The sequence below is a fragment of the Sus scrofa genome, chromosome 6 (genome assembly GCF_000003025.6).
Source record: "Sus scrofa isolate TJ Tabasco breed Duroc chromosome 6, Sscrofa11.1, whole genome shotgun sequence".
In the NCBI taxonomy this organism is placed as follows: Eukaryota; Metazoa; Chordata; class Mammalia; order Artiodactyla; family Suidae; genus Sus; species Sus scrofa.
In genome coordinates, this window is record NC_010448.4 from 20,222,248 (window position 1) to 20,235,946 (window position 13,699).

The following is a 13,699-nucleotide window of genomic DNA, read 5'->3' on the forward strand; positions in this document are numbered from 1 at the left end:
GGCTGAGGAAAATCTGGGTCCTCACCCCAAACCAGCCCAGGTAAAAGTCCAGTGAAGGGGGAAGAGACAAGAGCCTCTTGACTGCTCAGCCCACTGGCCATGCGGGACGGCCCAGATGTCCTGGTCGGACGCAGTCACTCAGCACAGGAAAGGCTGGAATCAGGAGTGGCAGAACCCCGCCTAAGGTCAGTGGCAGGGCCTGAAGACAGCCTCGGTGTCCAGCAGCCCTCCTCTTGAGCTGTCTTTGCCCAAGTAAAATTTTTCGGGTCCTCACATTTCCGTTCTCCCCACTAAGATTCCAGCCAGGCGCTCTCACACTTTTCGGGTGACAGCAACAGCACTGGGCCGGATGGGAGTGAGCCCGAGGACGATGCGGGTCCCTAGTTCCCTTTCCTGCTCGCTCCGATAACGGAGGGTGAATGGAGGGGAGCAGGGACCTCGCCACATTTCGGGGGAGGGGGTACCCAGAACACCTTTGGGCGGAGTCACTCCTGCATGAGCTCGCCAAGGAAACTCTTGGGCTCTAAAAATGGGAGACATGCTGCCTGAGCACCTGGCGCTTCCTGACCTCCCCCCCCACCCCGGAGCATTTCCCCAGGGGTTCCCAGCTGGCACCAGGGGCAGAGGAGGAGGAGAGTGCAGTCTCCTTCGGGCTGAGGTTCCCCTCGGGAATCTAAACAAAGACTGAGACAGAGGGCCACCCCCTCCCTCGAGAGCCCGACGACGCGCGCGGCTACCGGGGACTGGCGGGGCGGGCGGCGCCTCCCACCGCACCCGACACCCTCCGAGCGGCTGGGACCCTTCTCCCGACGCCTCCACCAGGTGAGGAGCGGGTTGATCGGCCCGGGGTCTCGGCTAGGCTTCGGAGCCGCCGCTTCCCGCTCGCCTGCCCACCCACTGGGCACTCCACCCGCGGCGGGAGGGAGGCGGAGGCTGAGCGCCCAGGCCCGCCTCCCGGGTCCAGCCCCCAGGCCGGGCCCAGCGCCCACGTCCCCGGCGCCCACGTGGGCACGCCCCCCGCGGCGCACCACCCCCGGCCCGGCCTCCGCCCCCGGCAGTGGAGGCTCTGTGGAGGGGCCCCGGGCTGCCTGCACCTGCACGCGAGCGTTGGCGGCTGCGGCGCCGAGGCCCCGCTCCCCGCCTGCGCGTCTGACTTGCTCGCATCACCCTCGGTGAGTTGGAGGCGCCCCTGGGCCCATCTTCCCCTGATCCCACAGCCACTGCGGCCCGCGGCCAGCTCCCCACCCCCGCGCAGCCCCTGCCCACGACCTAGACCCACGGGCCTGCCGCCTTGTCCCTGGGCCACGCTTCACCTACGAGGGCGGTACCCCCTCCCCACCCCACTCCACCCCGCCCGAGCTCATCCTCCTCGCTTTCCCGGTCAGACTCGAGGACCCCAAGGACCACGGCCTCGCTACCGCCTCCCAAACCGCGACATCGGGGATGGCCTGGCCTCTTTGTTCGGGCGGAGGGCCCAGGTGCCCCCTCCTCCGCCTTGTGAAGTGTCACCCGCACCCACCCCCGCGCTCCTTCCGCCTCCCAGAGTTCACCCCGACCAGGTGGCGGCGGGCGCCTTTTAGGGGTGCGCGGTGGTGCAATTGGTGGATTTTTTTAAACCGGTTTGGAGGGGGGAGCGCGGCGTAGGGGGCGGCGAGAGCGCTCTCGGCTCCCGGCTGCTCCTCCTGCTGCGCTCCTCGCTCCTGCTGCCCCCCTCGCCTCCGGCGCTCCTCTCCCCAGCTCGGCCGAGCGCACTCCCCAGACGCCGTAGCCCCGAGCCGGGCAGCGCCGGGCGCCGCCGAGATGAAGGTGCTAGGACACAAGATCGAGCTGCTGACAGGTACCGCCGGCCCTTCCCCGCCGGCGCCCCTTGGCGCGGCCCTCGCCACCCGCTACTTTTGGAGTTGTAGCTGGAGCAGGGTGCGGAGCGAGGTTTTGAGGGGGTTCAGGTTCGAGCAAGAGGAGGGTTTTTGCGAATACCAGCTAATTCCTAGCTTCTGCGCTGCAGGTTCCCGAGCGGAGCCCAGCCTGGGAGAGGACTTGGGCGGTGCCTTGCCCGGCTTTGCTCTCTGAGTCCCGGTGTCCTGGTGGTAGAGCAATTGGGAGGCAGAGCGAGGGTCAAGGGAGGAGCCCCTGGGGTCTCCGACTAGCCAAGCTCTATTCAAGTCCCAGAAAGGGGAAAGGAATCTTAGAGCGCCTGCCCTTCAATCAATGTGGCTTGGTGCCCCCCAAGAAAGGAGCTCCCTGGACTCCCAACAGGACCTCTGCTGTGCACCTCTCATTTCCTGCTCCCTGTGACAATCCGAGCGCCTCTCCGAGGAGAAGTTACTTCCTGGGAGTAGAGGCCAAGGAGCCAGGAGAGTTGCAAGCCAGATTGGTCCCTGATGACTGGGGACCTTCAGCCTTTGGACTCCTCTGAAGTGGCCAGACATCCTGCTGGAAACCATATCCAGGATGCTGTGCTGCAGGGTCCTGGGTCTGCCCAGACACGAGGCAGGACAGAGGACAAGGGGTCTGGAGAGTGGAGATGCTCTCCCAGGCGGGAAGGGCGGATGGTACAGGTGGCCTCTGTGGTCCCCCCCCCTCCCCGCCCCGGGAAGAGGCGTAGACAGACCTAGACAGGAGGATGGGAGCTAGGAAAGGGAAACAGTCGGGAAGTCGAGATCCCACTGGGTCCTGGGCTGTGGAGGTGCTCGATCGGTGTGTGCTGGATGGACACGTGGATTCTGGTAACTGTGCACCGGGGCAGTTTGGTCCCTGACCTGGAGCACATTCCCACCTGGTACAAGGGAACAGGGCCCAGGAACCCTGTTTCAAGACAGGAAAGGGGACGGCAGTGTGGGGATGCACCCAGGAAGCAGGTCGGAGTCTGAGTGGGGGAACAGAAGGGGAGCAAATAGATGTGAGCACACGGCAGCTTCTGAACTGGACCCTAAAAGACAGAATTTCTATTAATGGAGAGGGAGGTGGCATTACAGGTGAAGGACCGGCACATGCAGAGGCTCTGGGACGTGAGAGAGGCTTGGACTGGGAGTGATGTGGTGTGAGGCAAGCAGAGGCTGGAGGGGCTGGACTCTGTGTGATGGGGTGGGGGGTGGGGTGAAGTTTCTGGCTGTGAGTTAAAGTAACAGCGGCCACCCCTGGGCTCAGGCCAGGCTCTCAGAGACGGGAAGGTGGGCGGTGTTCCTGGAGCATTGGAAACACTGGCCAGGTGCTCAGAAGTGCCAGATCTGAGCCCAGTTAGCCACGGGGCCGGCATGGCCTCCAATCCTTTCCCTATAGAGCTCACTTGAGGCTCACTTGACTGCAAAGACCACACGACTGAGGGGTGGCTGAACTTGCTGATCTCCCGGAGGGAAAGTTTTCGCCACCCAGGGGTTTTTAGAGCCCTGCATGCAGGATGGAGCTCCTGGATGCTTCCCCTTCTCCTCTCCCAACCCAGAAGGGCCTGGAGGAGGGGTGTTCGTGGGAGACACGTGCAGGGGGGGGGGGAGGTGCTCCAGTGGGGTCCACTGTACCCTCATATTCTGGGCACAGGAGTTAAGGCCCCTCCTCCCTCATCAGACAGGCTCCTCCTGTTCTGGCGACTCTCTAAGCCCCTGGCCAGGCTGCAGCAGGACTCTCTCAGTCACTGTCGTTCGTCTCAGGCTCCTACTGTGCATCCCCTCAGGGGTCTTTGCAGCCTTCCCCGCTTTCTCCAGCTGGTTCCCATCCTCTTCCTCGTCCCTTGGATCTGGGTTCAAATCCCAGCCTTGCTACTGTCGGCTGTGTGATTTCACAGAGGTGGCCTAACCTCTCTGATGTCAGCTTTCTCATCTTAGAGATGGAACTGTTGACCCCTCCCTCCGAGAGCTGGCGTGAGGCTCACCGAGATGACATAAGTGACACACTCAGATGGGGCCTGGCCTTGGTGGTTGCCTCTTGGGCCACACCTCCCCTCAGATTCCTTGGTCATGGCTGTCCCTAGGATGGAGGGAGGACTCCACCTGCCGTGACTGGTTGACCACTAGGAAGTTTAAATCTGTCCCCACCCACTTCAACCCTGTCACATGCATCCTGAGATCTTTTTTTTTTTTTTTTTTTTTTTTAAGAGCTGCACCCGTGGCGTATGGGAGTTCCCAGGCTAGGGGTCAAATTGGAGCCACAGCTGCCGGCCTACACCACAGCCACAGCAACACCAGATCTGAGCCGCATCTGCGACCTATACCATAGCTCATGGCCACGCCAGATCCTTAACCCACGGAGCAAGGCCAGCGATCGAACCTGCAACCTCATGGTTCCTAGTCGGATTCATTTCTGCCTTGCCACGACGGGAACTCCACATCCTGAGATCTTGACATTGAATGATGAGCAGGTCTCAGGGTGGTGGCCGGTTTAGTGTCATGGTATACAGCAAGTGCTCAATAATTGGTGACTGAGTCCAGCCTCAATAGCATCTCCAGGATGGTTTCTTAGAGGTCTCCAACTCCCCACCCCCACATCAGCATTAGGAAATTATCTCACCAAACCTTCTTGTTAAACTCAAGTTTATTTAGCTGTTTATAGTGTTCACATTTTCCTGTTTTATTATCATGCTCGGTTTGCCAATGAGGTCAGGCTCTGAGAAGTACAGCTGAGAAGAGGTAGGGCTGGGTTTCAAACCTCCGTCCTGAGCCCTGAGCTGCCCTATGCATGTCCACTGCCTGGCTCCAGGCCCATCTCTTAGCTGTTCTATACTTCACTTTCCTCATCTGCAAAATGGGCTCGTCGTGGTACCAACCTGGTTGTGCCACCAGAGTGTAGCGCCTGGCAGGAAACGGCAGTCATAGGCCTGCTGTCCTCAGTGTCCTGGGGTCTCCTCCCTTCCCCCCATTTGCTCCAGTCACTGGATCCCCTTCCTCTGGGAAGTTCCAGCTCCTCCTCTGGTTTCTCCACACAATCCAGGCCTCCCTGAGATGTGCCCTTGGGGGCCCCAGCTTCGGCCTCAGGTTCCTGTCACCTGCGACAAGGTGGGGCATGACATCTGGGGTTGGTTCCCACTAGCTCTGACAACAGGTGGGGAAAGCCAGGCACCCCTCGCTTACGGGGCTGGAAGGATGCCCAGAAGTTGTCGCGCGCAGCCCAGGCATGTCTTTTTGTTCCAGAGAGAAGAAAGGGCTGTTCCTTCACGGGTGACCAGGGCTCGGGCAACCAGCACAAGTTTCAGCCCTCGCAGAGCCCTCGGGGCAGGGAGGGCAGGGATTTGGGAATCCGAGGATGTGAATTTCAGGTTCTCCTCTCCGCTTCTCAGCCCCTGAGCATATTCTTAACGTGTCTGAGCTGCAGTCGCCTCATCAGTCAAGTGGGAACAAAGGCCCCACGTCGTTAGTGTGGTGAGAAGGAGCCCAGGACACTGTCCCCCCACCCTCCGCCCCCGCGAGCTCTCTGCCATCCACAGAGGGCAGACTCTCCCTGCCTTTTGTAGCATTTCTTAGTCTGACGGAGGAAAGTGGGACATTTGTCTGCTTGCAAATAGGAAGGTGGTGGTTTTTGTGCATTTGTGCTCTAGCACTGTGCCTCCAACACAGTTTGGAGTCAGAGCTCTAAAACGGCAGGTTTGGGCTCTGAAATGGTCCCCTGGGAGCCTCGGTATTGGACGTGGGCAATTTTAAAAATATATACTGGATGTATGATTAAAAAGCAAACTTTGGCCAGTTGAGTCTGGACTTTTGGTACTATTTTAATGCATGGAATGCGTGTCTGATTGTTAGGAGGTGTGTTGACCCATATATTTTTATGTGAGGGAAACTGAGGCATAGAATTTACCCCCAGGAGGCTGCAAAGGGGCTCCCGAATCCTCCTTTCCAGTTCATCCATTTAAGCAACTGTCACGGCGTCCCCGGGGCGCTGTGAGATAGGTGTGAGGGCACAGGCGTGTCTGCTGGAGGAGGGGAGGGTGTGGGGAGATGGCCACGCCAGTCACTGGTGCAACTTTTATGAAGGGCAGGTTGGCAGTGATGTATCCAAAGCTTAAAAATATGTATCATCTGTGACTCAGCAGTTGAATTTTTAGGAACAAATAAAGAGGTGTTCGTTCAAGGATATTATCCGGTAGTTGTTTATAGAAGAGGAAAAAAAAACCTGGAAACAACCTAAATACCTAATAGGAGGGGATTTGAAAGAAACAGGAGTTCATTCCCACTAGGGAACCCCAGGCAGCGGTGAATTACGCTGCCAAAGTTTATGAGGCACCTGAACAGATGTCTCCTTCTAGACATGTAATAAAGTGATGGCAGCTCACACTTACACGGCATTTGTCACGTGCCAGGCACAGTCCTCCGGGCTTCCTATGTGTTAATTCATCATTGAACCAACCATAGGAGGGAGGTGCTATTATTTCCTTCTTTTAACAGATAAGGAAGCTGAAGCCCAGAGAAGTTAAGTAACTTGCTTCAGGTCACACAGATGGCGAGTGGCTGGCTGAAATTTGAATCAGGATGTCTGACTCCAGAGTCCAAAAGATGCTTCAAAACAGTGTTTTTTGTTTAAAAAAAAAAAAAAAGACCAAAAAAACCCCACAAAAACCTCACCTCTTTTTCAGTGGATAGATGAGCACTGAAAATGAAAAGATATAAGCAGAAATGTCACCAGTGGTTTCCTCTGGTTCCTGGGATGGAGTGTGATTTTTTTTACTTCTTTTGACCTTCTATTTTTCTGACTTTTGCTGGTGAATGTGTGTCGCCTGATAGTCAAGTTCTATTTTTAAAAATGAAAAATGAACAAACGCATAGGGGTAGGTGCTAAGCGCTGGGGTTCTGGTGAAGCCAGTCCCGAGGGAATTCTCAAGGAACATGGGGGTCCAGTGAGGTGGGGAGAGCACGTTCCTGGAAAACCCGAGGGAAGAGGACTCATGCAGGGCAGACGTTGAAGCTGGCTTTTCCTACGTACCGGGAGGAGGGAGTCGCTGCAGGCAAAGTGAATAACACACAGACGGGGTGCAAGGCTGTGGGGTGAGTGTGTGTGTGCGTACATGCGTGTTAGGCTGAAGTCTGGCCTCCAAACGGATTCCAATCCTAATTCCTAGAACCTGTGACAGAAGAGACTTCACAGCTGTCGTTAAGGATCTTGAGATGGGGGGATGGCCCAGGTGAGCCCTAAACGCAACTGCGCAACCACGCGTATCCCTGGAAAGGGGGGCAGATGGGGGATGGGAGCACAGACCAAAGAAGTGACGTGGTCTCTGCAGCAAGGCGCTTCCTTGCTTTCCCTGCTGGCCCTGAGAATGGAGGAAGGGGCCACAAGTCAACGAATACAAGGAACACCCTTGAGGAAGCTGGAAAAGGCAGGAGAAGAGAGTCTCCCCCAAACCTCCAGAGGGAGCGTGGTCCTGCCCACACCTTGACTTTGGCTCAGGGCCACTGATTGTGGCCACTGATTGTGGCCTAGTGGTTAAGAATCCAGAGCTGGGGTGTATGCCCATCACATGTGGCACCTCAGCCTCCATAGAGGCTGGCACATCGGGTGGTGGCACACACCTGTTCCTCATCCGTCAAGGAAGGGCTCCAAGCCCACTGCTCCCAAAGCTCTTGTCAGCTCCAGGGTGTTTGCTGGGAACCCAGCATACAGGGACAGGGCAGAAAGGAGCAGTGGTCGGGGTGGCCAGCGGTCCCTTCATTCTGTAGTGGTCATCCAGGAGGACCATAGGCCCCAGGATGTTCCGGGGCTCCTTTTTACCATCACGGCTTTAGATTCATCTGACAGAAGTTGGAAAAGACCCAAACTGCTAGAGTGGGCCATGGTATTGCCATTCGAGTGGGTGGGGAAGCCCTGCCTCCGAGCCCACAAGCCCTCTGGCCTCCCACCTGGGCCTGGCTGCTAGTGTGTCATTGCCAGACGGATGGCTGGGGTGCTGGCTTTCTCTTGGCCCCTCTGGACCAAGCAGGAGAAAAGACCTTAGCCGTTATGTTAGGTGTCTTGGTTGCAAGGGACAGAAACTGAACTTTGACACAAAGAGGAGAATCCAGGAGGTCTGTGCAGCCCATTGGAGGTAGGGCCACGCAAGGCCATCAAGATCTGTCTCTCACTCCTGTCAGTTCCATTCTTTGGGTCAGTTTGGTCCTTGACGTGTGGGTCTGACTCTCAATTCAGACCTTTCCTCATGATGCCAAGATGGCTGCGGGCTCACAGGCCATCCCCCTGATAACCCCGGCAAAGAGCTGCTCTTCCCCAAGGACTCCAGTAAAGGTCTTGCCCTGGACTGTCCCTCCCTGAACTGTCTCTGAGGCCGAGTCATGTGCTCTGTCCACTCAGTTTCCACACCTCCTACCTCACCCTCTCCTGCGCTGCCTTCTCCTCATTCCTGTCTCTGGGGCTCATTCTGAGACAGGACCTCCCTAGCTCAACTCCATTTGTCTCCCACGTTCAGACACCGTCTCCGCGGTGATGTCTCCAGTCCTGGCTCTCCCCTCAAGTGCAGACTCTTATAAACACCTGCCATTTGCAGCCCCACGTGACTCGGGTCTAAACCAACCAAACCTTCCCCCCAACCTTTTCTTCCCAAGGTCTCCCAGACTCCTGAATGACACCTCTCTCCCTCCAGTGGCTCAGGACAAAATCCAAGTCACCCTTGACTCCTCTCTCTCTCATACCCCACCCTTGATCCATCGGTGGCTTCCACTGGTTCTACTCTCAGAACATACCAGAATCTGAGGACTTAAGCCCATCTCAACACGCCAGGCAAACACCTACCTCACAGCCTTAGTGCTTGCTGTTCCCTCTGCCCTTCCAGGCATCCACAAGGCCCCCTCCCTCACCTACTCCAGGTCTTTGCTCTTGTCACCGTCTCAGGGAGGCCCCCTCTTACACCCTGTTTCAGGTCGCAGCTCCTCCCCTGACCTGGCTTCCTCTGTGAACCTAGTGTGTCTGACCTTGGGTGGTTACTTAGATTTGTTGGTTGTTCGCCCACCACACCCAGACAGTTTCACAAAGGTAGGGTTTTTTGGCCTGTAATGACCGTCGTTTGCTCTGGTGCCTAGAACAGTGCCTGGCACATAGTAGGTGCTCAGTCAGTATCTGGGGAAAGAATGAATGATTGAGTAAATGAACAAAGGGCTTAGGCCTGGGCCACACGGCCGCCCCTGGGGGTGTGGTCACCCCTGTCTGAACCACATGGACTGAGGATGGGGCAGAGGTGCCATTTCCACAACCAGGAGCTGTTACGAGAAGAAATGCCCGGGGAGTTCCTGTTGTGGTGCAGCAGAAACGAATCCGACTAGGAACCATGAGATTGCGGGTTCGATCCCTGCCTTCACTCAGTGGGTTAAGGATCTGGCGTTGCGGTGAGCTGTGGTGTAGGTCGCAGGTGGGCTCAGATCCTGCATTGCTGTGGCTGTGGTGTAGGCCGGTGGCTACAGCTCCGATTCAACCCCTAGCCTGGGAACCTCCGCATACCCCGGGTGTGGCCCAAAAAGCAAAAAAAAAGAGAAGAAGAAATGTCTGGGATTGAGCGGCCCTGACACAGGCCCCCCCTTCTGCAGACATTGTGTGTGAGGCAGGAGGATTCTGAGAGCTGCTTGCAGTGGCTGCTTCTCTGCCAGCTGAGTGTGGTTCTTCAAAAAACCCATACCTGGGGCAGTTCAGAGGCGGAGGAGGCTTTCTGTGGTGGGGGGGAATAATAGCCAGTAGGAAAGCTGCTCCTCCTGACTGTCTTTCCTGCAGGCCACCCTACAGGCCTCCTGGCCGGAGGGGCCTTGTCGCCTTGGCCTACCCCTCGGAGTCTTGCACAGAGATGCAGGACAAGCCTGCTTTGATTCTGGGATAGCTGCCAAATTAGGCAAAGCGAGAGGACTGAGTTGAGGCATCCATGTTAAAGAAACTTGAGACTTTGAGGCAAAAAGTGCCAAGCTGAGCTTTTAAACTTTTGAATGTGGGTCATGGTTACTGGGTCCATGCGGTTGCTGTGAGCTTGTGAGAGGCGGGCTGGGAGGTGCTGGCTCATTCGCTGCCTGGGCCGGGCCTCCCCCCGCAGAGAGGAGGCTGCAGGCTCAGCATCAGCCCTGGCATTTCCCTGTTTCCCCTTGGGCACGCCCTATCCTGTCCCTTTTCTTTGAATTCCTTTCGCTTGTTGGGCAGCGTCTCCAAGAAAAATGTCCCAAGGTTAGATTAGCTTCAATAGCATGTGACAGAAAAACCAGGATAGTAATCGGTTAAACAACAGAAACAGACTCGGAGTTCTCGTCATGGCTCAGTGGTTCACAAACCCGATTAGCATCCATCAGGACGCGGGTTCGATCCCTGGCCTCCCTCAGCGGGTTAAGCATCAGCGTTGCCGTGGCTGTGGTGTAGATCGCAGGCGTGGCTCAGATTCCTCGTTGCTGTGGCTGTGATGTAGGCCGGGAGCTGCAGCTCCGATTGACCCCTAGCCTGGAAACCGCCATATGCCACAGGTGTGACCCTAAAAAAAAGACAAAAAATAAGTAAATAAATACATAAAGATGGGACCTTTAAAAAATAAATAAATAAACAGCAGAAACAGACTTGTAGACAGAAAACAAACTCACAGATAGAGAAGAAACTGACGATACCCAAAGGGGAAGGGGAAAAGGGCTAAACTAGACATATGGGCTTAACAGATAACACTCGACTGTATTGAAAACAGGTAAATAACAAGGACCTACTGTATAGCCCAAGGAACTATACTTACTATCTTATAATAACCCATAATGGAAAATAATCTGAAGTAAATAAATATAAAACAAATATCTGAAACTAACACAGTATTGTAAATCAACTATACTTTAATAAAAAAATAGATCAAACAGGTAAAAGGTATTTCCCACGTTAATAAGCAGAGTCTGGAGATAGGCCATCCAAAATCATGGCTTCATCACTCTCAGGAACCAAGACTCCGTCTGTATTGTCCCTCTGCCACCTTTAGTATCCTGCCTCAAGGTCCAAAATGGCTGATGAAGCTCCTGCCATCACATCTGTATTCCAACCAGCAGGCGGGAGGAAGGGTTAAAAAACAGCATGTCTCCTCCCTTTAAGATCGCTACCTCAAAGTAACACGCTCCCATTTACATCTAACTGGCTGGTTATTGTCACATGGTCATAAAGTGGGCTTTATTCCCATTGTCTAATTATCTAAAATTGGGGGATCTATTATTAAGGAGAAAGAGAAGGACATGTTGGCCGACAGTTACCGATCTCTGCCACAGTAGGACTTTTGACTGACTCCATACGGAATGTGCTCACATGGAGAGTGCTATTGGGCTTCCAGTTCCTTCTGTCTTTGCCCTTGGTCTGGGGATTAGAGGTTATTGCATCTGTGTTGAATACCTGCAGCCACGGTGTGTATAGGAACAGAGTTCACACCCTGGTGCCCTGCCTCAACCAAAGAAAATTTTATAACAGAGCTATTTATGGCAACTCATAGATGCACATTTTTTCATAACATCGCTAAAACAAGTCTCTCTTGGTGAGGTGGGCACTGGGGTTGCTGTCCTTGCCATCATATGTACCTAGAATTTGCAACCTGGAAGGAAATCCTGGAGTCGGTAGTGGAGCCCTCTTGGGAAATGCTGCTGATGTTCTCGATGCCAGAGATGCCGAGACTTCTTGGAAAAGCCCAGCCAGCAACGGTGTCAAGACAGGGTGATTTGGAGGCATCGGACCCAGAATGTGAAGAAATTTTAGGAAGACCTTGAACAGTTTATTTCACTTGTATTTTCCTTTGTTAAGAATTTCCAAGTGTTGTATAGCAACTATACTTCAATTTTTAAAAAGAGTTTACGGCGTTCCCGTCGTGGCTCAGTGGTTAACAAATCCAACTAGGAACCATGAGGTTACAGGTTCGATCCCTGGCCTTGCTCAGTGGGTTAAGGATCTGGCGTTGCCGTGAGCTATGGTGTAGGTCGAAGACGCAGCTCGGATCCCGCATTGCTGTGGCTGTGGTGTAGGCCGGTGGCTACAGCTCCGATTAGACCCCTAGCCTGGGAACCTCCATATGCTGCTTGAAGTGGCCCTAAAAAAGGCAAAAAGACAATACATATATACATAAATAAATAAATAAATACATACATAAAATTTACAAGAGTAATAGATGCTTTAAAAAATCGGGGTCTAATTCTAAGAGAATAAAGTATTAAAAGAAACAAAGTACCAAAAGTTCCAAATGATAAAAGCCCATTATAAACGAAAAGACAACCCACCAAATGGGAGAAAATCTTTGCAAATGAGTCGATTGACAAGGGATTAATCTCCAAAATTTATAAACACCTCCTACAGCTCAATACCAAAAAAAACAAATTGCCATCAAAAAATGGGCAGAAGATCTAAACAAACAATTCTCCAAAGAAGACATACACATGGCCAAAAAACACATGAAAAGATGTTCAACATCACTCGTTATTAGAGAAATGCAAATCAAAACTACTATGACGTACCACCTTACACCAGCCAAAATGGCCACCATCAAAAAGTCTACAAACAAGAAGTGCTGGAGAGGGTGCAGAGAAAAAGGAACTCTATTACACTGTTGGTGGGAATGTAAATTGGCACAACCACTGTGGAAAACAGTATGGAGATTCCTCAGAAAACTAAACATAGAACTACGATTTGATCCAGCAATCCCACTCCTGGGCATCTATCCAGAGAAAACCATGACTCGCAAAGACACATGCACTCCAGTGTTCATTGCAGCACCATTTTCAATAGCCAAGACATGGAAAAAACCTAAATGTCCATCAACAGAGGAGTGGATCAAGAAGATGTGGTACATATACACAATGGAATATTACTCAGCCAGTAAAAGGAACAAAATAACAGCATTTGCAGCAACATGGATGGACCTAGAAATTAGTTTGCTAAGTGAAGTCAGTCAGACAATGAGACACCAACATCAATGCTATCACTTACATGTGGAATCTAAAAAAAGCACACAATGAACTTCTTGGCCGAACAGATACTGACTCACAGACTTTGAAAAACTTGTGGTTTCCAAAGGAGACAGGTTGGGGGGTGGGGGGATGTGCTGGGGGTTTGGGATGGAAATCCTGTAAAATTTGGTTGTGATGATCATTGTACACCTATAAATGTAATAAAATTCATTGTCATTTTTAAAAAACCATTATATGGGTAGCAGTTCTGAAATTTCTTTGTGCGCATACTAGGAATGAACAAATAAACAAAAATATTGAGAATAAAGAGAGCCAGGTTTCTCATTGTGAATGAAAAAAATTACAAAGAAAGAAAGGGGGAGGTTAGAATAAACTGTGTGGTGTCAAATTAGAATTAGAGATATAGGAACTCCCGTTGTAGCTCAGGTTAAGGACCCAAGGAGTCTCCATGAAGATGCAGGTTCAATCCCTGGCCTCACTCAGTGGGTTAAGGATCTGGCATTGCCATGAGCTGTGGTGTAGGTTGCAGGTGTGGCTCGGATCTGGTGTTGCTATGGCTGTAGCATAGGCCCCAGATGTGGCTCCAGTTTGACCCCTGCCCTGGGAACTTACATATGCCACAGGTGCAGCTGTAAAAATAAATAAAAATAGCATTAGAGGTGTAAGTTTAAATTCAGGATTCTTAACATATATACAGATGCATGGGTATAGGTGGGTGTGCGTGTGTGCACTTAAGTAGGTCTTGCTCGGCTACTGAAATGGCCCAGAGCAATGACACCCCAGTAACAATGAACAAACCTAGTGCCAGATACTGATTTCTAAATAGCATTCTCCAGCAAAAAGAACCA

General features: G+C 53.1%; 1 protein-coding gene across 6 annotated transcripts in view; it reads left to right on the forward strand.

The window, feature by feature from the left end:
* The window catches only part of NDRG4 (NDRG family member 4), a 42,706-nt gene continuing 29,635 nt past the window's right edge, over nucleotides 629-13,699 (forward strand). For 2 of the 6 annotated variants that reach the window (XM_021093968.1, XM_021093971.1), the window contains exon 1: nucleotides 778-1,172. Coding sequence is in view for 2 of the 6 variants with exons in the window: in XM_005664393.3 (XP_005664450.1) it covers nucleotides 1,801-1,837 (37 nt within the window). In the remaining 4 variants the exon portion in view is untranslated. The other 4 variants (XM_021093970.1, XM_021093972.1, XM_005664393.3 and 1 more) reach the window with 4 other exon arrangements.